General features: G+C 43.1%; 1 protein-coding gene across 1 annotated transcript in view; it reads right to left on the bottom strand.

Moving 5' to 3' along the window:
- The window catches only part of TTN (titin), a 244,079-nt gene that overhangs the window by 178,855 nt on the left and 38,843 nt on the right, over window positions 1–26,381 (bottom strand). The window contains exons 44-65 of the mRNA XM_080599478.1: window positions 25,363–25,419; window positions 10,766–11,044; window positions 9,121–9,684; window positions 8,046–8,327; window positions 7,666–7,944; window positions 7,013–7,291; window positions 6,639–6,917; window positions 6,228–6,515; window positions 5,822–6,100; window positions 5,440–5,721; window positions 5,050–5,328; window positions 4,661–4,939; window positions 4,250–4,528; window positions 3,845–4,132; window positions 3,467–3,745; window positions 3,051–3,332; window positions 2,646–2,924; window positions 2,230–2,508; window positions 1,848–2,126; window positions 1,410–1,697; window positions 896–1,174; window positions 404–685 (exon numbers count right to left, since the gene is read on the bottom strand). Of these exons, the coding sequence (XP_080455604.1) occupies window positions 404–685; window positions 896–1,174; window positions 1,410–1,697; window positions 1,848–2,126; window positions 2,230–2,508; window positions 2,646–2,924; window positions 3,051–3,332; window positions 3,467–3,745; window positions 3,845–4,132; window positions 4,250–4,528; window positions 4,661–4,939; window positions 5,050–5,328; window positions 5,440–5,721; window positions 5,822–6,100; window positions 6,228–6,515; window positions 6,639–6,917; window positions 7,013–7,291; window positions 7,666–7,944; window positions 8,046–8,327; window positions 9,121–9,684; window positions 10,766–11,044; window positions 25,363–25,419 (6,240 nt within the window). The remainder of the gene's footprint in view (window positions 1–403; window positions 686–895; window positions 1,175–1,409; window positions 1,698–1,847; window positions 2,127–2,229; window positions 2,509–2,645; window positions 2,925–3,050; window positions 3,333–3,466; window positions 3,746–3,844; window positions 4,133–4,249; window positions 4,529–4,660; window positions 4,940–5,049; window positions 5,329–5,439; window positions 5,722–5,821; window positions 6,101–6,227; window positions 6,516–6,638; window positions 6,918–7,012; window positions 7,292–7,665; window positions 7,945–8,045; window positions 8,328–9,120; window positions 9,685–10,765; window positions 11,045–25,362; window positions 25,420–26,381) is intronic.

The raw sequence follows: 26,381 nt of genomic DNA, 5'->3' as shown, positions 1-26,381 counted from the left end.
AAGGGTGACCCTTGATAGAGAGGATATAGGTCCCATTTAGCTGTCAGTAGTCTCAAATGCAGGGTGTAAAGCTGACACTGATCAGTTTGGGTCTGTTATTTTACTTCATATTTTGGCTTCATGGTATATCAGATCTACCTGTCTTGGACCCTGCAATCATAGAGCTGGGGAACACCTAGACTAGGACATGTTTGTATTAAGAACAACAACTGCCTTGTACAGACCCTGGCAGAGAGGGTAAGGGGTCATCAAAAAACGAACAGAATGTGAGGAAAAAGGCATTCCCTGAATAAGGAATTAATTTCATGTTCCTATGGATTTCCAAGGAAGAAAACCACACACGCCCAAAAAAAAAAAAAAAAAAAAAAGAAGGATGTAACTGGAGAACAAGAGAACAGCTGACCTTTCACTGTGACTTTGGTGCTGCAACTGGCCTTGCCAGCAGGATTGTGAGCTTCACAGATATAGTCACCACTCTCATCAGTACTGAGATGATTCATTTCAAGCACAGCCACAGAGTCGATGAACGAGGTCCGGAATTTTTCACTGGCAATAATTTCATGGTCATTTCTGAACCACACTATTTTCATTTCTGGAGAACCACTTACTTTGCACTCAAGTCGGGCTGAATCGCCCTGCTTGACTACTCTTGCCGTCTCTAGCTTCTTAGCAAACTTGGGTGGTTCTAAAAAACCAGAAAAGTGGTGTCAGAAGGTCTGAATTAATACTGGAAAGGAAAGAGGAGGGAAAAGAGCAAAACAAACAAGAGTTGGTTGCAAACACAGGGCAGAGAATTCACTTGACAGGGTATCAGAGATCATTAAGGTGGGCTTGTTAGAAAGGAAAGAAAACAAATAGATGAAAAGACTGCAAAACAACTAGAAAGTGTGCACACCTGTTACCATCAACATTGTAGTGCAAGCGTCACTGCCAACATCATTTGAAACATGGCAAGTGTAGTGCCCACTCCTAGAAGCATCCACTGAATAGAGGGTTAAGAACACAGTTGACCCTTCAATCCCAATGAAACAAGTTGGACCAGATACAAGTTCTAAGTCCTCTTTGAACCACTTTACTGTAAATGGCAGCGTTCCTTTTAGCGTGGCCTTAAACTCCACCGTGGAATCTGGGATGGCTTGCTGGCTTTCAGGTTTTAGTAAGAAGCTTGGAGGCTCTGCAGTTTTTAAGAAAAAGAAATATTCAGTTAAATCAGGAATGTCTAAGAATGAAGAAAGTTAGTGAGGCAAGCAGAGACTCTGAATGCATAAGAGGTTAAAGATCCACAGTAAGAAAAGGGAGACCAAGTTTTCAGCATTAGTGTTAAGAAGTATAAGAGTGTTATGTTAGCACAAGATATAATATATTCTCCCAGCATTCATCTCCAGTAAAAGTAGCAAAGAGTTTCAAACCTTTCACTGTCAGGACAGCACTGCAAGAGTCATTTCCGGCAATGTTAGAGATATTGCATGTGTAATTTGCACTGTCTGACAGCTCTAGATTAGCAATCTCGAGTGACATGGTGTTCTCATGGCACAGGCTTCTATATTTTGCACTGTCAGTTATCTCCTTTCCATCCTTAAACCATTTTGCAGTAATGGGAAGTGATCCAGAGACTTTGCACTCCATTCTGATAGAAGATCCCAGAACAGTATCCTTTTTGGTTAGCCTTTTGATAAATGTGGGTGGAATTGATTGATCTGCCCAACACAAAACATGGCAAAAATATAACGGTTACCTTATTGCTTATCTTTCAGAAACTCTTCTTATTTTTAGTTGTTTCTTTGTTTTGTTTGTTAGTTTGTTTTTAATCCCTCCCTGCTGGCTTCACGAATTTGCCAAATACAAACCTAACACAGTCAGGACAGCTTCACAGGTGCTACTTCCAAAGTCATTTTCAACCTTAAAACTGTATGTACCACTATCCTCCTTTGATACAGGTTCAATCCTGAAACTGGCCACATTGTTTTCAAAGCTCATTGTGTAGTATCTACTGGGCAGAAGCTGTTTGCCGTCTTTGTACCATCTTATTCGGAGTTCTGGTGTCCCCTCCACAGTACACTCCAAAGTTACGGGGTCTCTTTCAGTGACTTTAAGTGATTTAGCCTTTTCTGTGATCCGTGCAGGCTCTGGGGTACAAAGTGTATAAAAATGGTAGTTAGCTACAGAGAGGTGACTGACTTCCGAAGCACTCATCCAGGATGAGCTTGAAGGGGCACAACTTCTACACACCTTGCACAAAAAGCAAACCAAAGCACTTCTCCACTCCAGACTCGTTCTTTGCCTGGCAGGTGTATCTCCCTCTGTGGCTGAGGTCAACATTGGTAAGTTTCAGTGTAGCCACTTTGTTCTCAAAGGTAATATGGTGGTAATCATCATCTTCCAGTATTTTCTCATCTTTTATCCATGACACAGATAAGGGTTGAGCACCTGCTACAACGCACTGGAAGAATGCAGTGCCTTTCAAAACGCTAGTGACATTCTCCAGCTTCTTGACAAAAGATGGTGGTTCTGTGGTGTGAGGTTTTGTTTGTTTAGAAGAGAAGTCATGGAAAGGGAAGAGGGAAAAGAGATCATATAAGGTCATCCTAGTCACTACATTTCATCTGGGGGATACAATGTTTGGGGTATGTTTCTTAGTGACTGACCTTTCAAGCTGAGCCTTGTACTACAAGAACAACTCCCACCTTCATTTGATATAATGCATTGATATTCACCAACATCTGAGACATCACAGTTGGTCACATTAAGGGTAAATATTGATTCTTTGGTGGAGATGGCATATTTCTTGCTGCTGAACATCTCCTTATTGTTCTTCAGCCACTTCACCTCAAATGGAGGCGTACCAGTCACCTCACACTCGAGTGTGGCCTCCAATCCCTTTACTACCTCGGTAGGTCTCAACTCCCGAACAAACGTTGGAGGCTCTACAAAGAAGAATAAGGGAAAAGTAGATAGTAACCTTGATGGTTATTAGGGAAGAAGAGGTCTCCTTTATTCCATCACCCCAACTACATGGCATAGCTGGGTGGTGAAAAATGTTCAAGACCAACCTTTTACTTTCAACTCGATGCTGCAGCTCTCACTACCTGCATCATTGTGGGCTTCACAGACATAAATACCACTATCCGATACTCTGGCTTGAGTGACTTTCAAAGTGGCTAGACCATCTATGAAAGAGATGCCATACTTAGCTCCATCAGTCACTTCATTCCCATCAAGGTACCATGCGACATGGATCTCTGGTGTGCCTACTATCTGGCACTCAAAAGTGGTGGACTGTCCTTCACGCAAAGCTACTACAGGAGTAGGCATCTGAACAAACCTTGGAGGCTCTAGAAGATAGAAGAAAAAGTGAGGCTTTATAATATTCATGGTAGTTTGTGGAAATAGAAGTATTTCCTACCTCCTCCCCCCAGATTGCATAGAAAAATCAGAAACACAACAATGAGAACACTGGGCTTCACACCTTTTACAAACAGAGCTGCTTTGCAAGTGGCAGTCCCCACATCATTGCTTATCTGACAAGTGTAGTTCCCGGAGTCAGACATCCTTGCTGAGAAGAGCTCCAGCACACTAGATGTGTCATCCTTCCAAACAGAGCGATTGGCTCCAGAAAGGAGCTCTTGGCTGTCTTTAAACCACTTTATCTGCAGAGGAGTAGAGCCTTTCACCATTGCTTTGAACTGAACCCTAGCATGGGGCACAACCTCTTGGGACTGGGGCTTTTCCACAAAATATGGCGGTTCTATAACATGTTAAAAAGAAGAAAGAGGATTACTCAAGGATAGGTGAATTCCCAAATTATGAATAAGCGACCTAACACAAGAGAAGAAGAATTTCAAACCTTTCACTGTTAAGAACCCACTGCATTGGTTGCTTCCTGCCTTATTTGTTGCTTCACAGGTGTAAGAGCCACTGTCTGTGCCTTCCAGTTTATTGATTTCCAGAAAGGCGGTGTTATCATGGAAAGAGTATTTGTGCTTTTCACTTGCTGTTATTTCTTGGCCATCCTTGTACCACTGGATACTTATAGGATGTGAACCAGACACTATGCATTCCAGGTGAACAAAAGACCCCTTAATGCTGTCCATTTTCTTGAGCTTTTTGGTGAACTTAGGTGGTATAATGAGATCTATCCAAGACAGAGTAAAAAGACAAAATATGGAATTCAACCATGATTGTAGTAGACACAAAGTCAGGAGAAGAGATCGTAAGTAAAAACAAATACTAAAAGACAGCTCATACACACCTAGGACATTGATGCTGGCAGAACATCTACTGCTCCCAACATCATTGTGAACCTCAAATACATACTCTCCACTATCTTTCTTTTCCGCATGGAGCACCTTTAGGACTGAGACGGTATCTGTAACACTGATCTTATATTTTGGGCCTAAAGTCAGTTCCTTGCCATCTTTGAACCATTTGGCTGTAATGTCTTTTGTTCCCGAAAATTTACATTGCAATGTTGCTGGGTCTCCCTCAGTCACATCTATGGACACAGCCTTGTCCGTGATTGTAGCAGGCTCTGTTTTAAACAGAGATACAGAGAAGGGAGTTAGGGGCATCTGTAAAACCAAACCAAACCAAACCAACCAAAAAAAAAACAACAACAAGAGAACTGTCTGAGATCACTGCCAGCACTCAGTGTAGGACTAACCTTTGACAGTCAGCAGAGCAGAGCACCTCTGAATTCCTGCCTCATTTTTAGCTTGACAGAAATATTTTCCATCATGTTTCAGTTCAATAGACCTCACCAGAAGAGTGGCAATGTTGTTCACAAAGGTCATTTTGATATTATTGTCTTCAATCACTTCATCATTGTCTTTCAGCCAGGATACAGTGATGGGCAAAGAGCCTTTAACAGCAGCCTGAAACACGACTGTGCCTCCTCGAAGGGAGCTAATGTTTTCTATCCTCTTCAAAAACTGTGGGGGTTCTAGCAGGAAGAAAGTGGCTAAGTAAGTACAGGTTTGGTACATGACCATGTGGCATGAAACCCACACCAGCATAAGATCATGCTAGTGGCATTCTCCACCTTGCACTAACCTTTCAGTGTGACCTCTGAACTGCAGAGGCAGCTTCCAACATCATTTGTTACTCTACACTGATACTCTCCAACATCAGAAGCATCAAACCTGAAGATATGGAGGCTAATCAAAGATTTCTCAGTGCTTATTCTGTGCTTCTTACTGCTCCGCACAGGCTTATCATCCTTCACCCAAAACACTTCAAAGGGAGGTGTGCCAAGCACCTCACACTCCAAAACCACATCAGAATCCTTCAAGACTTCCATGGATTGAAACTCCTTGCTAAAATAAGGTGACTCTACAGTGCGAAAGAGAGAGTGTAATTTGCATTAATCACACTTTGGAAGCCTGGAAAGTTGCACTGAGTTTAAAGAGAAAAACTGGTTGAGTGGTCGGAAGTCACACACACCTTTGATTGTAACAACACTACTGCAAGTATCTTTCCCAGCATCATTTTTGGCTTCACAAATATATTCCCCACTGTCTTCAGTCTCAACTTCTGAAAGATGGAGTATTGCCAAAGATTTTGTAAAAGACATCCTGTGTTTGTCACTCTCTTTCAGTTCCCTGTCATCCTTGAACCACGTGATTTTAATCTCAGGAGTGCCAGTGACTTTACAGGTCAGCTCAGCATATCCGCCTTTCTTGACCAGGTGAGTTGGCTCTAGCTTCTCCTTGAAGGCAGCAGGTTCTGTGGATTTAAGAAAAGCTTTCAGTATCAACAAGGCAGCAAAAAGTGCCACTGGGTCAATCCAGTAGCTGAAAGTTAAAAAGAGAGTAAGAATGCAAACCTTTTACAAACAAGTTTGCACTGCATGTTACTGAACCAGCTACATTGGAGACTTTGCAGATATATTTTCCCGAGTCATTTGGTTTGACTGCGTAAAGCTCCAAGTAACTTGCTAGTGCCTCTGTCATAATATAGCAGGCTCCTCCTGTCACCAGCTCAGTATCACCTTTAAACCATTTCACTGTCAGTGGTGTTGTGCCTTTAAATGTGCCCTTGAAACGTACAGTTGATGCTGGCAGCACATCTTGAGACTCCGGTTCTACAATGAAGCTGGGTGGTTCTAGATTGCATTGAAAGGAAACAATTGCCAAGAATAAGACACACAGCTTGCACTGTGGGGAAGAAAAGTATTATCACAAGAAAATCATAATAAAAAAAAGAGCAAGAATTTTGAAACATTGCCAAACCTTTTATAAACAAAGTACTACTGCTGTCCTTGCTACCAGCAGAGTTTGTGGCTCTGCAAATGTAAACTCCAGCATCACTTGCATCTAGGTGTTTTATTTCCAAAGATGCAGAGCCTTCTGCAAAGTGTATTGTGTACTTGGCACTTGAAGTGATTTCAGTGTCCTGCTTAAACCAAGAGACGGTCATTGGAAGAGAGCCAGAAATTTTGCAGTCTAGATGGCATGAGGTGTTAATGATGCTGTCAATATTCTTCAGTGGTTTGGTAAAGAAGGGAGGGAGAGTGCGATCTGTTGGGTATGAAAAAAAAATAAATAAACCAACACATGAGCAAAAGAGAATACAGTTCTGCTTCTGGCTCTGCTGGGCTCAGGGCAGAATAACAGGCCTCTTTGCCAAGGGTCAGTACCGACCTAGCACCGTAAAGCTGGTAGTAAAAGAGCTGGTCCCCACATCATTGGATATCTCAAAGGTGTACTCTCCACTGTCCTGCATTTCGGTGGCATAAAACTTGAGCTGGGCAATGTTATTTTTAAAGCTGATCCTGTATTTTTTGCTGGCAGGTAGTGGCTTTCCATCTTTGAACCATTTGGTTTTCAACTCTGGAGTGCCTGTGACAATGTACTCCAAAATGGCTGGATCCCCTGCTGTCACCTGAATCACTTCGGATTTTTCAATGATTTTGGCAGGTTCTACAACAGAATTAAACAATCAGTGTTAAGAACAAAAGTAAATTGCTCTTCTTAGGTGGGAGACAATGCAGAAGTCGCAGCACTCCTCCACTGACCTTTAACTGCTAGTTCACCAAAGCAAGACTGACTTCCTGCATCGTTCTCAGCTACACAGGTGTATTTACCACCAGAGCTCAGCTGGACACCAGTAATTTGCAGTGTTGCTAGCCCATGGTCAAATGTCACTCTCACTTTGTTATCATCTTGAATAATGTCTTTGCCTTTCATCCACATCACAGAAATAGGTTCTGACCCTTTCACCACAGCCTGTAACATAATATTGTCTCCAGCCAGAGCTGTCACATTTTCGATTTTTTTAACGAAAGATGGTGGTTCTAGTTCAAAGAAAAGAGACATAAAGAAATATGCATCTGCTATGACACTTTTTCATGAAATCTAATGCTCAAAAGATAGTTTTATGAGACAATGTACACAGTACATGGCACAATTCAGCTAAAGAGCAGGAAAAGGGAAGAGCTGCACTATTCAGCTAAAAGAGTAATGCTTTTAAGCATAAGAATAATACTTCTTTAAGCCCAACGTTCTTCAAATTAATGGGTTTGATGCCAAGTAAGAGTTAAGATATATACAATTTTTTTAAGAGAAGATACCCTCCATCCCCAACCACCCTAGCTACGCAGAAATTCAGAGAAAATATAAGAAATAAGAGGTTCCCTGCAGTAAGTGGAGTGTTCTCTCTCCCACTGACCTTTCAAGATGTATGTTGCACTGCAAATGCACTTTCCAACTTCGTTAGCTATCACACACTCATATTCACCAACATCCGCACTATTAAATGATGACACCTCCAGGGAAATAACAGCTTTCTGAGAGGTCAGCCTGTATTTTTTACTACTGCGAATCTGTTTCTTGTCTTTGTACCAACTAATCTCAAATGGTCCAGTGCCAGCAACCTCACACTGAAGAACGGCGTTCGTTCCCTTCACTACCTCTGCTGGTTCGAGTGTTCGGATGAAAGATGGAGGCTCTATAAAAGCAGCAAGAAAGAATTAATTGCCCAGGAAAAAAAAAAAAAAAAAGCTTTTTCCTCAAGAGTGTGACTGGCAGTAAGTAGCAGGAAGAACAGACCTTTGACAACTACTTCTGTGGTGCAGCTGTCACTTCCAACCTCATTTACAGCTTCACATGAGTAGCTTCCGCTGTCATCAACTTTCATCTCCAAAATATCTAACACAGCCACAGAATTGGTAAAAGACATCTTGTGTGTGTTGGTTTCACGGATTTCCTTATTGTCCTTGAACCAAGTAACTTGGATTTCAGGAGACCCTTTGACTTTGCATTGAAGGCGTGCAGAGTCACCTGGGGTCAGTAAGTAAGACGGATCGACCTTCTTCACAAAAGATGGTGGTTCTAAAAATGGGAAGAAAACGGAAGGGAAGGGAAGGGAAGGGAAGGGAAGGGAAGGGAAGGGAAGGGAAGGGAAGGGAAGGGAAGGGAAGGGAAGGGAAGGGAAGGGAAGGGAAGGGAAGGGAAGGGAAGGGAAGGGAAGGGAAGGGAAGGGAAGGGAAGGGAAGGGAAGGGAAGGGAAGGGAAGGGAAGGGAAGGGAAGGGAAGGGAAGGGAAGGGAAGGGAAGGGAAGGGAAGGGAAGGGAAGGGAAGGGAAGGGAAGGGAAGGGAAGGGAAGGGAAGGGAAGGGAAGGGAAGGGAAGGGAAGGGAAGGGAAGGGAAGGGAAGGGAAGGGAAGGGAAGGGAAGGGAAGGGAAGGGAAGGGAAGGGAAGGGAAGGGAAGGGAGCGAGTAGAGAAGAAGAAAATGGAAAAGGGGAAAAAGAAGAGGGAAAGAAAAGCAGTCTGAAATACAAAGCCTTAAAGACATTGGTTCCTAGTGAAAGAACAAAACATGACTTTAGAAAAGATCAGCATAATATTTGCTGAGCTGCAGTTCTTGTGGTCTCTCTTGCCCCCTCCCACCATCTCTCCCCTACATGCAGGAGTGACTCTTGGATGTGGCTAACAAAAGAAATATTGAAGCAATACACAGTGCTTTGGAAGATAGTTGGGTAAAAAGCAAGAGGTGAATGGAGCTGATGGAAGATTTCAGAAGACTTCACAGTGTGATTTCACCCCAGAGAAGACTTCACCTGCAAAAGAAAAAAGCAGAAACCGAAGAAGAGCAAAGGTAAACAGTACCTAGGACAATCTTACCTCGGACTGTGACACTGGCAGAAGAGGAGCTGCTTCCTGCCTCATTTGAGACAGTGCATACGTAATGGCCCGAATCCTTGAGTTTAGCCAGAGGAATCTCAAGCGAGGCTATTTTGTCTTCAAAGTAAATCTTATAATCTTTGCCTGGAGGGATTTTGTTTCCATCTTTTGTCCATCCTACTGTTACTTTCCTGTCTTCATCTACCTGGCATTCAAGACGTATTTTTTTATTGACTGCTGACTGCACTGACTGCAAAACTTTAATAAAGTGCGGCTTGTCTATAATGACCATTTCAGCCTGGCAAATGTCAGCCCCAAACTTGTTGGAAGCTTTGCAAGTATAAACCCCTCTGTCACTGGTGGTGAGAAGGGAAATTTCTAAGACATGCTTATTTTCCACTTTGGAGATCTTGTGGTGGTCCGAAGGTGAAATGGTCGTGCCATCTTTCTGCCAGGCGACTTCAATGACTGGAGTGCCCGAAACAGTACACAGGAACTTGGCGCTTTTGCCCACAAAAGTGGTGATAGATTCGGGTCTGGTAAGAAATGTTGGTGGAAGTGCTTCTGCAAAATAAAGGGGTTCATTGTTATCCGGAGGTGGAGAATAGAGCTTATGCTGTTTCTCCAAGTTTCCCAAGGACAGAGAGCAGGAGGGGGCAGTTTGTTTTTAGACACTCTTAAGCAAAAGAGGCCAGAGCAGTGAAGGAGAAAAGAGATGTTAAAGATTACGAATTTTGGCTTTTTGTTTTGTACTTCTTGGGTCTGTATATTGCTCTAGAGCTTGAAGGCATTTTGACTCTAGAACAATGCACAAGCCAAAGGAAAATAAAGCAAAAGACAGAATTTCCTTTCCCAGGAGTGACATGTTTGTGCATGATTCCCTTAAGATAGACAAGTTTGCATATGTTGCACAGTTTGAGTATCCTTCTTTAGTCTGTAGCATCTGGCACTTAGCAAAGACTACATAAAGACTCTTCCCACAAAAAGAAAAATAGGAATGAAAAAAAAATGCACCCACAAAGGTCCACAAGATATTTAAAAGAAAAAAAAAAAGGAAGAAAAAAAGGAAGATAATTGCATAGTTATCAATAGACAAAAAAAAAAAGTTTTTTAAAATGAAATACTTTTGAACTGTCTTTTGTTTGTTTAAGATGATCTATTCCCCCATCACACAGAGTTTCCTCTGGCACACAGATTTTAGGTAAGCATCGCCACACAGCCTGCCTCACAAGTATAGCTGAAGAATAAATGTAAGATTGTAGGGTAATTGCCCAGTGATTACTACACCAAATAAATCAGATTTAAAACTGCACATTTGCTTGTTGTCTGTAAGTACAATAAACTCTCTTCAAGAATGTTTTCACAAAGCAATCCCATTCTATAGACAACATAGTTCTTCCCAGTCTCTTTATCCCATTTTTCTTCCCTCCTGAAACTTTTCATACTATGTACAAAAAAAACCACCTAAAAGCAGCATTTTCAAAAATTATTCCTTCTCTGTGCTTGTACTTATCAAAATTAGGTATGGATTATGTATAACAATGACAATCAATAGCACTACCACAAATGTTTGTAGGTACCCCACAGAAAGCATTACAATATACCAAGACATTTTTTGAAGAAGTGCTTTTGACTTTGTACTTACCAGTTACCGTTAAAAGGGCTGTAGAGCTTACACTGCCATGCTGGTTGGAGGCCTTACAGCTATACTCTCCATAGTCAACAACCTGAGGCCTCAGAATCTCCAGTGTAGAAAGGTAGTTGGAGGTGTGAATGGAATACTTGTCCCCATCATATATCTCTCGGCCAGCTTTGTACCACTGGAATCTGACATTGGGAGCAGTCTCTACCTCACAGGTAAACTTGGCCACGTGGTTTACGGCCACCTCCAGAGACTCAAGCCTTCTTCTCAGGATTGGTGCAACTGAAATCAGAAGCAGAGAGTAATTCAAAGCCATGCATACTGGCATTCTAGAAAGTAACAGTGAAGTGACTAACTGAAACAAAACAGATTATTTATTTGCAATCCACATTAAGTGATTGTAAAGGAGAAAAACTGTGGACAGACAGTGTCATGGTGCTTAATGACATCAGAAAACAGTGGTGAAACTGGAAAACTAATGTTTAATAGCAATGTGGTAATATTGCAATATAAACATATACACACTATCTTAGAGCTGTGAGAAATGGTGGTGTGGTTAAGAAATTGTGCTGAAACAGTGCAATGACTCTGAAGACTGGATGCAGCAGTGAGAAGAGTGGCAAGTATAGCTGAACTTCATCATGGGATGAAGCAGTCAGGACTGCAGTATAACTTGTCCTGATCTTGCTTGTGTGATGCAGGAGTAAGAGACTGCAATGTGGTAAAAGGAGACCATAAATCCAGGGAGAAAGGGGACCCTGTCATTAGTGTTGTGATTATATTAGTATTGTATCTGTATCCAGATAGACAGAGTAGGGCAGTTTCATTAGCACAACCGTGTATTAGAAAGGCAGAATTTTATCCCCATTATCCAACCTCTTTTAACAACTGTGACTTTTGCTGTTGTTGCTCTTTTTCCACCTTGATTCAGTGCCTCACATGTGTATTCTCCTTGGTGGATGTCCCCACACACTTGGCTGATTACTAGTGTGTATGTGTCTTGATCCTGCAAACACTTGAATTTGTTGCCTGAAGACACCAGTTTACCCTCAAAGTACCAATTCACCTCTCTGACATTTGTTATGACAGACACTAGATTGACAGTCTCCCCTTCTTCCACAGTAGTGTTGACCAGTTTGCTGCGTATAATAGGGTAATTCTCTTTGCCCAGCTCATCCTCTAGACTCCCACCTTTATTTTCCAGACCCCCTTTGCCCTCTTGCTCACATATTTCTTCCCTTTTCTCCTTCCTTTTCAGTACTTCTGTGGGTTTCTCAACAGGAACACCTGCATAGGCTACATCAGCAGTGGATGCAGCTGCCCCTACATCCTTGATTTGACCGTGTTCAGTCACAGTATTGATTACTTTTGCATGCAAAGGCTGCTCCAGGGGTATTTCTGCCTCCATAGTTCTCTCAGCCTGCTGGGGCTCCAGCTCAGAGGTTTCATCACAGGATTTCCCTGAGTTAAGTGAATGGGGATGGACTGGCAATGCTTTGGATTTTTCATCTGTTAAGAGATGTTTTTCTTCATAAATAAGAGAATAGAAAGCCTCCTTCAAGACTTTTTTCTGGTCTGCTGTCTGAATGCTGACTTCTGCCAGGGAGATTGGGACTTCTGCGGGAGTGAGTCCTCCTGTGGTCACAACATAGGTGCACCAGGTGTGTTTATGTTCCTTGGTGATTTTTATTGTCTGTACTTCAATGCTTTCTTTATCAGCCAACCATTCTGTAAATAAGACATTTTGCTCACTTACAACTGCAGCTTTTAGTGCATCTCTAATTTGGGACTTTATGTCGAGGTTGCAGCTCTTGGGAACTTGATCAGTGAGCTGGCTCTCTTTGGTAAGGACTTGGCTTGCCTGGAGCTGGTGAGTGTACATTGTTTCACGTGGTTGTCTCTCTACCCTTGGACACTGCCTAAGTGGGCTGGCAAGATTGACAACATGTTCTTCCTCCAATGGCTGTTTTTCTTCTAGCAGTAAGGGAAATCTTATAGCCTGTCCCTCACAAATTCTTGCAGCAAAATCTTCCTCTGCTGTTTCCAGGGCAGAAATGTTCTCCAAGGGAACAGCTTGACTCCCAGTGCAGGCCAATTCAGAAGGAAATCCGGGTTCAGCCTTTAGCTCACCTTTCATTGCCTGGAAGCCATCTAGGACTTTTAAGTGGTCACCATCTATGGCATAACTCTCAGTGGTGCTTGACACCTGCAGAAGGGCTTGGGAAACTTCTGTCTCCAGGACAGCCATCTGCTCCTCCTCCTCAGGGATGACTCGCTCTTTGGGCAAGAGCATCTGTGCAGCCACAGTCCCAAGGCAGCCTGGCAGTTGTGTTTCAATTGCTGCTCCAGGCACTGCACCTTGGGGGCCAGTAGGAAGGTTTTGCAGTGACTCTGCCCGAAGTCTGCTGTTCTCTTGTGTTGTGGCTGCCTGGGCCAGCATCCCTTCAACACTCTGCACAGCGAGGCAGGCTGGTGGCAGGCTAGGCAAGATGTCCTCCTTGGGCAGCATGTGCTCCACCTGGCTTACTTGGAGCTGGAAGAAAGCCCCGGGCTCCCTCACGGCCTCAAGACTGAGTGCTTCTTTCACAGTGGGAAGCTCGCTGGCCTCCTCATAGGAGAGGGGGCTTTGGTCTTCTGCCACTGCAGAGTGCTGCAAGGCTGGGCTCTGCCTACACACGGCATGTTCCTTGGGCAGCACAAGGAGCTCAATGGAGCATGCAGCCTCACCCAAGGTGCTCACTGCCCTGCATGTGTAAAGACCAGTGTCCTCCTCCATGCACTCCCACACCGTCAGGGAGCCCGAGCCATCAGGGTTGTGAGACACAGAATGACGTGCATCAGAGAAAAGCCGCTCGGTCCCCTTGAACCATTCCACATCAGGGCATGGCTCCCCAGCCACGGTGTACTCAAAGACAGCGGTGAAGCCTGGTGCACACTGCACACTGTCTGGTGCCCTGGCAAAACAAGGAGCCCCAGGTACCCGCTGCCTCACATGGAGGTGGGCACTGCATGCAGCCTCACCATGTACATTGCTGGCCATGCACGTGTACTTGCCCTCATCCTGCATGCCCACATATGGGAGGATGAGACTGTGGTCATTTCCAGCAAACACTAACTTACAGTCTGAGGATGGGGTTAACTTGACATCACTGAAAAACCACAAGATTTTGGGTGTGGGACTTCCAGTAACAGTAACAGAAAGCCTAGCTACATCTCCCTGCCAGACTTCAACATCTGAGACCTGTTTGAGGAAAACAGGTGCACTGCCCCCCTCCTCCATTTTCATCTTTGTTTGGCTGGAATAAACTGTTTTTTCAGGCTCAAATTCAAGTGTTTTTTCTCTATCAGGCAACTGAAGGCTGCTGCTGTAGCCTTCACTTCTTCCCTCCTCAGAAGGCACAGTAAGAGAACTAGAGAAGTCTGTATGGGAAAAAAAATATGTTTAGTTTTACTAGAATGTTGAAGTGACCACTTGAAGGCAGCAATAAACAGCAAAGAGTAATATACAACTCTGTTAGTGCAACTGTTTTTGTATATGTGGAGGTTTTCTCCACAGCAGGTAACAATCTCCTGTGCAGCAGGTAACAATGAACATGAACAGAAGGTCCTCCTTCTGTTAAATATGCACTTACCATAAATAACCACACACAGTGTGCTGTTAGGTTACTTATGAACTTGCTATCTTGATCAACATGGGCATCTCTTTAAACCTAACATCACAGTATGGGTTAGTCATAACCTCTTGTGGTATTCAATGTATGCTGCAAGTAACAGTTGCACAACATTGATGCATTTCAAAAATATAATTAAAGTGGTATGTGCTGTAGATACTTATATGTGCAGTCATACAAACAAGTACAGGAGAACAGTGCTAAGGCTCTGGTTTAATTTAAAACACCAAGAAAAAACAGATTGTTAGATTTAGTTTTGGAAAAATATGACAAACTTTACAGCACACCAGACTTCCTTCTGGTGCAGTTACTTCACTACTTTCAACTCTATTTTTTGTCTAACACAAGATATTTCCACTCCCTTACCAGCTTTTCCTGCCCCCCACGCCCCCCCCCCCCCCCTTTTTTTTTTAAATCAGTAGACCCTTGCACTTACAACACCATTATTACTAAAACCATGAGTTTACATTCTTGATTTAATGTCATTGCTTTTCCTTTCTGCTTTTAAACTCCTCCCTAGCACTATCCTGCATATTAAAACCATTGTTAGACCCAAGAAAAATACATTAGAGCACTTCAAGGTTTTTCTTCTTGCCTTTGTGAACTTGGACAGTTATATGATGAACCGCTTTGTTCTAATGGTGATTTTGAAATGTGAGGAAACAGACATCATGGAAAGAACATGTTGTCTGTCCTCTGCAGATCCTAGACACTAGAAACATCAGTGAATTCTGAGATTTCCAGGAACAAAACAAGCTATCCAGGAAAAGCACAATGCAAATAAAACCTTTGGAAATCAAATCCTGTTGTCCTCACAGCTATGGAGAAGAACAGAATATGCCATACCCAATTATTTCTCATTGGTTTTAGCAATTATTAATCTTTCTACAAACATCATAGTGTACTTGACATAACACAGTGCGTACAGTGATCACCTGCACAGAAGAGACACTTCGGGAAAAAAAAAAAGAAAATTACATCTATCCCTTAGTATTAACTAACAGCCTCATTAAACCAGTAGAGCAGCTTCCTCAGAAATACAATGTGCTAGTGAACTTGAGGATGATCAATTGAAATGGGGCCCATAAGAAAGTATAAAAATTGCAGAAGGGAACTTACGATAACAGACATGAGAAGGCATTATATACAGGAGTGGAGTACAAATTAATGCACTTTTTTGTGTTCATGTTTGTCATATTTATGACAAAAAATACAGATTATTTTATATTGTAGCTATGTCTGTGAAATGAATAAAGTACAAGAAGCGACGGACTTAAATATTTTACATATTTATTTCACAAATTAGCCATACATGCTAACATTTACACATTGGTGACAAACAAACATAATTCATTCTTTTTTTTTTTTTAAAGATACATGACTTGTAAAATTGAAGACATTAAACCTGACAATAAAATTGTGATATTTTTAGCTCCTTTGAAAGCAAAACATTTTGAAGGTTGGTGATCAAACATAGCTTAAAGCTATACCAATTGCCCCAGAGGAAGTTTATTTAAACTAGAATTATTCCAGATTTATACTGTTGTATCTTAGGTCAGGCTTTCTATCTTCACAAGCACAACACTGTGCTCCTGGCCAATGTATGAAACTTAAAATCAGACTTTTAAACTTACAAAAAAACACAAACACTGCTGCACAGATAGAGATAAATATGCCTGGCCATATATTTCAGATGTGATTACGAACTTGGACCTGTTTGGATACAAGGCTTTGAAGCAGACCTATTTCTACTGAAAAAATCAGTTAATTTATGTGCAAATTAAACACAGGTCATAATTGCTTAGGGCCTAACCAAAGGCTTTCTGGCCTCATTGACTTTGTACCTAAAAGACTCATGTCACAGCTAATGCATAGCATAGAACAATTCATGCCAACTTCCCTAGGGACCTCTGCTGCCTAATGAATCAGTTAGTGTTACACATCTGCACACGGAATGGACAGATGAAGAAGCAATTAACTCCAATCACAATGTTGGGTCAGACACTCCCACTTCTCTTTCCTACCAATGTTACCTAAAAAAAAAATAAAATTATCTCCACCTATTAACAACATACTTAAATATTGATTATGGGGTCATGACTGGGAAGAAACCGAAGTGACACAATGGTATTAACCTAACCACTCCAGTCACATACTGGGTCATTAGAAGTTGCCTCTCCTACAAGTTGAGTTTATACTGGGCAGCACAATTGGGCAAAGTGAATCTTTTGAACAAAAATGACTATCCTGAGTAAGTGATGAGATTATCTTAAAAGACTGAGTTTTTGAGGCATACTGACCTCATTGTGAGGATATGTCAAACTCAGAAACAAGAACATGCATAAACATAGCTGGCTGTACTATAGTAATAGTTCTCTCACACTTAAAATCACCATTCTCCTTAAAGAGGTTTGCAAGGCAACAGACAGCAATTTGTAAATAATGTGATGAACATCATAAACAAATAATTAAAGTAAAAGTAATTTTTGCTAAGGGTTGTTTAGGGTTTCACTTTGGCATATAGGCAACTGGAAAGCTGGCACATGCATTACAGTTATTTAACTTCTGATAAATATTAATTAATAACTTTTATACCTTTAACATACTTGCTTAATCAATTTATCATTGCTTATGTAAGACAGATTACTTTAGTTTTGATTTAATTATGTCAGCTACTGCTGATTCCTCCTCCTAAATATTAGTTTTAAATACAAAAATATATACTCAAACTGAGAACATCAATGTAAAAATCTTTTATGCTGAGAAAATGCCAGAGGTAACAATTGAATGTATTCTATTTATTTCTGGTCATATTGAAACATAGCATACCTAACTTTTACTAATAAAAAAAAAAGAAAGGAAAAAAAAGAATTTGTAGAGATTTAGTTCTAATGTGAAACAAGAATACTGCATAAAAAAATCTCTTACTTTTTTTTACTACTATGTATTTCCTATGAATGACACTGGAATATGGGGACAAAAAAAATATGTTAATGAATTTACAGTTACATCGATTTATTAAGCTCCCTCTCCTTTCTCTTTAACTTTTAAAGATACAGTACAAAATAGATTTTTATGTTTATTACTTGGTAATAGAGTAAAAATCCTGTCCAGTCTCTACTAAAGCAAAACTTCTATTCTCTTTCCATTGTATCACTTTTCTTTGCAACAGAATACTTTATTTGACTCATGGAATCCTATGATTTATTTTTTTAATTAAGTCAACAGAGTGAGACCAATGGATGTAAGAGTTTTGCAATGACAGAAACTGTAGACACAGGATTTGAATCAGAGAGACTCACATTTTCTGACACAACATTGTGAGAAGGGGAAATACCAGTTTAAGGAGTTCTTTCATGGAATTATGTCCAAACTAAAAAGTAAGCCATAAGCCTAAGTCAGTATTCCATACTGTTAGATTCCAAGAAAAAGGTAAATTTAGCATTTTTAGGTGATTTCTAGCCTATGTAAAATAATAATTGCATGGCTACAGACACACAGGGATATGTACACTATACAAATGATTCCTATATATATGAACGTCAATTAAATTATCTTTACAAGAATGAGTAAGGAGCTTGGGAGGAATCTGAAATGCACCTCAGTACAGAAAGTGTGCATAAAACTTATGCACACCATAAATCTCACTTAAATTTCACAGTGAAAGTAAATTTAAATGAGATAGAAACATGCCCATGTGGAGTGAATTTCACCCCTAAAGAGACGAAAAACAATGCCCCTAAAATGATTGTTACATTTTTACCTGTAGTGAACGACAGTATATAACATTTAGTGTTTCAGAAGAGACTCTATGTTATGGACATTTAGTATAACGTTAACACTGCACAAGTCTCAGCAGTTCCTGCCCTGTTAGTAGCTATACATTTGTACTTCCCACTGTCACTTTGCATCAAATTTTCAATAGTTAGGCTATGAGAACCCCCCTGCTCTTCCTGCACACAGTACCTGTCTCCTTCCAACAACATCTCATCCTTGTACCAATGAACGCTCGGGTAAGGGGAACCAGTCACAAGACACTGGAAACAAGCTGAGGCACCTACAAATGTACTGTAGTCAGAAATGAGCCTCAGAAATTTGGGAGGGGTTTCTGTGGCCTGAAACTCAAAGCTGCAGCTCTCTGAGTCCTCTGCTTTAAACTCAATCTGTTCTTCTTGGGATGGCTCTCCAAACACATCAAAACTAATATCGACATATTTCTGCCCTTCCACCTCTTGCTCTTGTTCAGTCACTGCAAGCAGCTGTATTGCTCTCTCCGAGTTCTCCATGTGTGGTTTAAATTCTAGCTCTACTTCTGACCAGTTGCCTGGGGACACAGTCTTACTCATAAGCAAGTCACACTTCTGGGGCCTCTCTGGTTCACTGCTCATGTCTGCCTCACTGCTTAACTTAGCACTTGCTCCCCGCTGAGCTCTGACTATGAGGGAGCCTTTACACATTGCTTCTCCCAGCCTATTGATCGCCCGGCAGTGATACCAGCCACCATCAGAAGAACCTACATTAAGGACCTTCAAACTGTGAAGTCCCTCTTTCTGACTCACAACATACTTCCCTGAGGCGGGTGTCACACAGGTGTCACCTTTAAACCACTGCACTACTGGGACAGGAGTACCTGTTACCACACACTCAAAGGCTACCTCTGAGCTTTCTGTAACTTCCACATCTGCAAAGGGCACAGCAAAGCGGGGAGGCATTTCTGTCACTTGGAAATCAATTTTCACATCCTCACTCTCCTCTGAGGCCAAGCCTGAAACTTGTTCCAACAGGGCAAGTGGAAGGACATCCAGGGAAACCACCATGCTCTTCTTATCTGGGCTAAACTCAGGACTAGTTATGATTTTGACCTGCTTCTCAAACTCCTTCACCTCATTTTCATCCAGCTCCACTTCCAGAAGGATTTCCTGTGGTGAAGGTGACCGTGAGGATGTGTTTCGCTCCAGGTCAAAGTGTATAACATGCTGGTGGGTCACAGGGGGTGGCAGTGCTAGTGATCGCCCATCTTCAGACAAAACTTCCACCTGGGCAATGCTTTTAGCTTCCCCGACAATGTTCACTGCATGGCACAGATACTGTCCTTCATCGTTTTTCTGGATCTCAGTGATCTCCAGCATGCACTTGTTCCCATCCTTCTCTATCCGCACTCTCTTATCCATCTCCAGAAGAGATTTATTATGATACCACTTCACCCCTGGATCAGGCACACCCACCACCTCAGCCACAAAACTGAGTGTGCTGCCCTTGTACAGCCTCCTCCTGCTCAATGCCTTGAGGAACGCAGGTGGCATCTCATTGCCTGATGGCTCCAGGGCTTCACGGGGGGTCCTAAACACCTCAGCCCATGAGTGGTCTGGAGTCTGACAGCTTTCCTCACAGGGAGTAAACATTGCCAGGGCATCCATATACTCTCCAGTGGGTGTCCGGTAACGCTCTGGTGGTGTTCTGTCCCCTAATGCAGAGCTAGGTCCCTCGAAGGGTGTGAAGTAGCGCTCAGAGGGTGTGTTGCACTTTGAACCTTCAGAGGGTGTGGAGTAGTGCTCAGGTGGTGTGTTGTACTCTGATCCCTCAGATGGTGTGGAGTAGTGCTCAGGTGGCATGCTGTACTCTGATCCATCAGATGGTGTAGAGTAGTGCTCAGGTGGTGTGCCATACTCTGAGCCCTCAGATGGAGTGGAATAGCGCTCAGGTGTGCTGAGTGGTGTGTGGTAGGATGCTGATGAAGCAGTTTCAAAGATCTCCACTGAGGAGGGAGGTGTGTAGAAGCGGTCTGAATCAGGTGAATCCTCTCCGTTCCCACTCTCTAGCTCTATGGACATTTCTGACTCAGGAGAGAAGGGCCGGGCCAGCTCCTGCTGGTTGTTGTAATAGTCATAAACCGTGCTGAAGGTAACCTCCTCCACTTCCAGGGAAGTGATGGTTTCTCGCTGTTTCTTTTGAGCTGTGCCTTTGACATCTGGAGCTTCCTGCATCCCTGCTGACCTTAAATACTTGGCCAGGGAGAAGTCAGGCTCCAACTCTGAGGCTTGAACAGCACTGGGCTCTGGACCTGCAGAAACATCTTCCCATAGTCCTCCACCATCCAAGCTGTTCTCAGAGGCTTTCTTAGTGGGAGTCCTCTTCTTGCCCCCACAGTCCTTCCTTTGCTCCTTCTGTGCCACAGAATCATCCATTATCGAACCAAGTTGGAGTTGCCCAAAGGAGAAACCGTTAGTTGTGTTTGGTTCTGGATGGATGTCTCTGAGCATTCCCTCAGGATAACTTGTGCTTTCTATTTCACAAGTGGAACTGCTCACTACTTTCTCAAAGATCTTTTCTACCCCAGAGACATCTTCCTCCTCTGTTTGATGCCCAGGCTGGGGTTTCCTCTCAAGTGCAGCTTTTTTCAAGTCACTGATGAAGCTGTCACTCTGAGTGTCTGTTGACTCCAGCCTCTCCCCACTCCCCCACACACGTGTTTCCTGTACTGTCCTTTGGAAATCTGCTGTGGGCTGCACCAGAAAACTATGATTTTGTCCCTCAAGTGAATCCTCCCCACAGACGTTTGCCTCTGACTCATGAATTTCTTCAGCAGAAGTCCTCTCTTCAGCAGATAGTGCGATGCTGCCACGGTTCCCACTGGGGATTCGCAAATGAGGCTGCCTGATTTCTGTTGGCTGCGCTTCTTCCTGGGCACTGACCTCCTCCAGCTGCATCCTATAGATCTGACACAGCTCCTCACTTAGAGAAATCTCTTCCACAAGCACTTCATGTTTGTGCACAGGAGAGATGGGCCCAGTTTCTTCCGGCTGCACACTCTCCAAACCTGCAGGGGGTTGTGCCTGTTTTGTGTCCACAGATTCTTTAGCTGGGAAAGGCTCCACAAACTTCTTCAAATCAAATATGATACTGGTATCATCGGTCTCAGATGACAGTAATTGCTCTTTGAAATGAGCTTCTGGGTGAACTTCAACTTCCTCAGTAAAATCCTGACCTGATTTTGCTATGTCAGCAGGAGTAAGAATTAGATCCAAAGAGTAGTCAGGCTCTGCTTCCTGAAGCACTTGTCTATCATTGTATATTTCCCAGTGTGCAGCATCCCCAGCACCAATCATTTCTTCTTTATGAAGATGGTCATCAACCTCAATGTTCTGTTCAATATCTACTGATCTCTCTTGCTCCTTAGCCTTTTCCTCCTGCTGCTCTTCTGCACAGAAGTTATAAAAGCCTAATGGCTCTTTTGTGGGTGTGCTTGTAATGTTGTCCTGTAGGTGGGGCACACTTGGCTCATCTACAGGAGATCCATCAGAAGGCATTGCCTCCCAGGCAGGTGCATCACTCTCCTCCAAGTAGCTGTCACTCTCCTCTTGCACCAGTGGTGATACAGGAATGAAAAACTCTGGATCCTCACACTCACTTGTCAGAGCAGACTGCTCAGAGGCAGGCATTTGCCCTTTCACTTCCATAAATGGTGACTTCAAGAATTCCCAGGACAGACTGTCTGTATGTTGTGCCAGCTTGTCTCCTTCAGCCTCCAGCTCCTCTGAAAAGTGACCTGAGTCCTTGGCCACAAGTTCATGCTCTTCCCTTGACATACTTGGGTGCAGGACAGTGGCATCAATTCCAAAGCCATGTTCCTCAGAGACTGCTTTTCCCCTATGCTGCCTCATCTTAGAAATATCATCTGTATCCCTTACACACTCTTCTGTATAACCCATTTCCTGCCTTGAACAAACCTCCATGATATCCAGCACCACTGTTTCCTCCATCTTACCTTCCCTGAAATCCTTTTCAACCTGCTCACCAGAAGATGGAGACCACTGCAAGGGCCAGGGCAGATGGGATTCTTCCTCCTTGGAGCATGTGATTTGTTCCTCTTCCTCCTTCCCAAGTTTTTTGAGGCCTTGGAGTTGCGGGGTATGGTTCATGCCAGCCAGTTCCTCAGTACCTCCATCCTTGCTATACAACTTGTGTGCACTAGGCTGCACTGTCAGCTCAGAGACAGTCTGGGCTGTTCCAGCCACATTCTTGGCCACACAACAATACAGCCCAGCATCTGAGACAGAGACCCCTCGGATGTGTAAGCGATGAATGCCATTCTCACCCTCCTCAAACATAAGCCTCTCACTTGCAGAGAGACTCTGTCTGTTCTGGGACCAGGCCACAGCAGGTGGAGGCTGCCCAGACACAGCACACTCCAACACAACTGCCTCCCCTTCATAGCAATGGATGCGTGCTGGGGTTTCTGCCACAATTTGGGGTGGCTCATTTCCCACATCAAATGAAAACTTGAACTTGTGCTTTATGGCAGGTGCAGCCTGATCTGGAGAGGGCTGTGTGGTCTCCCTCATGTCTGTGTCTTGCTCTGGTGTTGGAGTGGGGGCAGTGATTTTGATTTCCACAGGCAGTGACAGTAGGTCTGAGTCTGGAATGGTATTTGGCAATCCCTGCTCCACTGCAAAGGCCAGGCTGACTTCCTCCTCTTCCTCTTCTTCCTCCTCCTCATTCTCTTTCTCCCCTTCTTTCTCTTTCTCCTTCTCCTTCTCTTCTTCCCCTTCTTCTTCTTCTTTTTCCTCCTCCTTCTCTTCTTCCTTTTCTTTTTCTTCCTCCTCTTTCTTCTCTTCCTCTTTCTCCCTCTCCTTAATGGCGTCATAGGCTGGCATCTGCCGCCTCACATGAAGTGCAGCTGAGGTGCTGACTGTGCCCAGTGGATTGAAGATCACGCAGGTGACTCTGCCACCATGCTGTGGGAGCAGAGATGGGAAGGTCAGTGTAGAGCGGCACCCTGTGGTGTGAACTGCGGTGCCCCGGATGCGCCCCACAGGCTCAGCATTGTTGTACCAAGTAACTGTTGGCTGTGGGCGGCCATGGAAGAGGCAGGAGAAGGTAACACTGTGCCCCTCAACAGCCTCCTGGGGCTTGACCTCCTGGACGAAGAGAGGTGGGCAGGGCTCCAGGAGCCCACCTGGTGCCTGCCATCGCTTCCCTGCTGCCTTGGGCCTGCCATACCCTTCCATAACCTGCACCTTGAAGGACTCAGAGCCATCCACCTTGCCAGGTGCCTCAGGTGGGCTGAGCTTCCCAGGAGGACCCTCCTGGGTCATAGACATGAAGGATTCCTGCTTCTTTTTCAGTGCTGCCCTCTTTGCCTCCCGCAGCCGCTGCAGCTTCCAGCGGATTTCCTCATCCAACAGCTCATCAGCATTCATCACTGTGTCTCTCTGCACCCCACCACATGCTGGCCTCAGACGATGAGATCCCACTAGTGGCAACCTCTGGAAATGGATGGTTCGTACCCTGCCCTGGGCTGGGGAGAGGTTCTGGAGCAGCTGCTCAGCCTCCTGCCCCTTGTCAAAGGGTGAACCAGTGCAGCGAAGCACGACCCGCAGCCGGTCCTGCTGCCGCTGCTGCAGCAGGCACTCCCAGCTCTCCTGCATCAACTCCACTTTCCCCCTGAAACCCAAGCCCTGAAGCTCACCACTACGTGCCACTAGCAGTGAGGCAGTGGATTCAGCTGAGCCCTCACTGTTAATGGCAAATACCCTGTAGCTGCCAGCATCATGTTCTCGCACATCCCGCACCTCCAGGCTGGCACTATGCATGTGCTCCTCACTCTCAGTGCGAATCACTTTGCGGCAGTCCTGGTGGACTGGCCGGTTGTTGTGAAACCATGCCATGTGGGGTGGCGGGCATGCCACCAGCTTGCACTGGAAGACAGCAGGGTCCCCCTCCAAAACAGACCTACATTTGAGGCCCTGCATGAAGGTGGGTTTGCAGTTCTGGGGACAGTCCAGCACTGCTGCTGCCTCAGGTCCCTCAAGGTTCAACTTGCTGTGCTGCCCTGCAAGAAAAGGAGATGGGATTACAGCATGCCCCACTCTGTCTGCTATCTGATTGAAAAAATTAAATAGCAATATATTGAATTAAAAAATGGGCATGCAACATTTCATCACACACCCAGGAAAAAAAAGTAATTCACTCACCATATTTGTTCGAATAAACGCAACGCCTTGCTCTGTTTAAAAGATTGACACGAAAATCGTTCGTTGTCTTTTCTTTCTTCAGACTGTGGAAATTTCTTCTTGAACAAGCAAAAATGAATTTCAAAATAACACGTTCTTCTGTGTGTGTGTTTTTGCTGCCTGGAAAAGCTGTGTGTCTTTGGGTAGCAAAGAAGAAAATCTTACCTGACTTGCAGACAGTAGAATAAACGCCCTTTCTGACCCTTCTGTTTATAGATTAAATGTTCAAACAATTGAGAAAAAATATTTTGAAAGATATACAAAAAACCATAAGTAATTAGCTAACATGAAATGAGAAGGCGTTTATTCGAACTAATACAGCCACTAACTTCACAGTGTTATGCACAGGGGAAAAAAAAAAAAGCAAGCAACATGAACCACATATGCTATCTGCAAGCCAGGGTAAGAGATGTATAATGATGAATTAATGTATGTAAATGAAGTGCAAGGAATCAATGGGAATGTATAGCTTTCACATATCCTAAACAACAAATGCTTTCTAGTAGAATTCATCCATCTGATAACGTCCATTGAACTGATTAAGGTTAGGTTGATAACTTGCTTAAAAATAATATGATTAAAATTTGTATAGCTTCCTTCTGAAGTAAACTATTCCATGCATTCAAAAGGAAATTGAACAAATAAAAGCTCTGTGAATAGCTGCAAAGCATGAAGTAAAAGTTCAGAATATAGCTGCAAAATTATAAATTTGAAGTTTTAAACAATTTAAAACTTAAATAACTTTATAAAGCAGGTAATCCTTTGCATATCAAAACAAACATGCAACATGTTCCAATATGCTTTAAAATTTGTCTGTTTTTCCCCATCAGACACTACACAGAAGCAGATAAATACTTTTCAGTGTTACTAAATACTGGTAACTACTTATTCAGTGTAACATTATTAGTGACTGTACCTTTCACTTCCATTTCAATCTCTTCCTCTAGCTTCTCATGAATAATTTTTTCAGGAGCTAGAAAAACAAAACAAAACAAAACAAAAAAAACATATTTTTTTGAGCTAAAATTGCTAAATGTACCAGCCAACATTTTAGGAAGTAAAAACATTCACTCTCTCTTGCAAAGATACAGAAATTCACACATAAATACACATAAATGCATGCCAAACAACTCAAATACTTGATAAACTTTGAGAACAGAGTAATTGAATGCTTTCAAACTTGTTTGCCATGTATACTTTTCTACAAGATTTGCTTCTGTTTTTTGGAAGGGTGAGGGAAGGTTTCTATTGTAACATGCCTTTATCATGCCTTAAATTCCTGAAGAAAACATTCAGCAACCCACAGGCTTATGAGATGTTTCTTGTTCTTTATCATCTCCCAGGGAATGAATGTACTGTAATGCAATGATGTTATGAAAGAGGAATTGATACTTGGAAGGAGCATGCAGTTGCCAACCTGTCACTCTCAGATGGGTGCTGCACTCGGCTTGTCCTGCAGGATTAACTATTCTGCACTTGTATATACCCTTGTGGTTCTGACCAACTTTCAACAATCTTAAACTGCACAGTGGCCCATCATGTTTTAAGGAACACAGTGCAGACTCCTCAACTATTAGCTGATTGCACAGCCAGAGCACACAAGGTGTAGGCACGCCCTTCATTACACAAAAGAGTAAAACATCATCTCCTTCTTTTACAATGGTTTCTGAAGGCAGAGTTTCAAGAAACTTTGGTGCTCTGGCATCAGTTTCTGCAATGTCTTCCCATGGCACAACATCAGGATAGTAGACTCTGCTTCTTTGCTTCTCAGCTTCATGTAGTCTTTGGGAGGTAGATATAAATAAGCTTGAGGTTTTCTTGGATGATTCTTGTTTAACTTCAGATGCTTTAAACTGACAATCTTTGGCTGCTTTAAAGCTTTTAGTATCTGATTCAAGGGTAATTTTTGTTACTGCTTTGGCTTGTGCTTCTTTA

This window comes from Anser brachyrhynchus, assembly GCF_964034855.1.
Source record: "Anser brachyrhynchus genome assembly, chromosome: 7".
Taxonomy (NCBI): domain Eukaryota; kingdom Metazoa; phylum Chordata; class Aves; order Anseriformes; family Anatidae; genus Anser; species Anser brachyrhynchus.
This window is presented reverse-complemented; position numbering and strand designations above follow the sequence as displayed.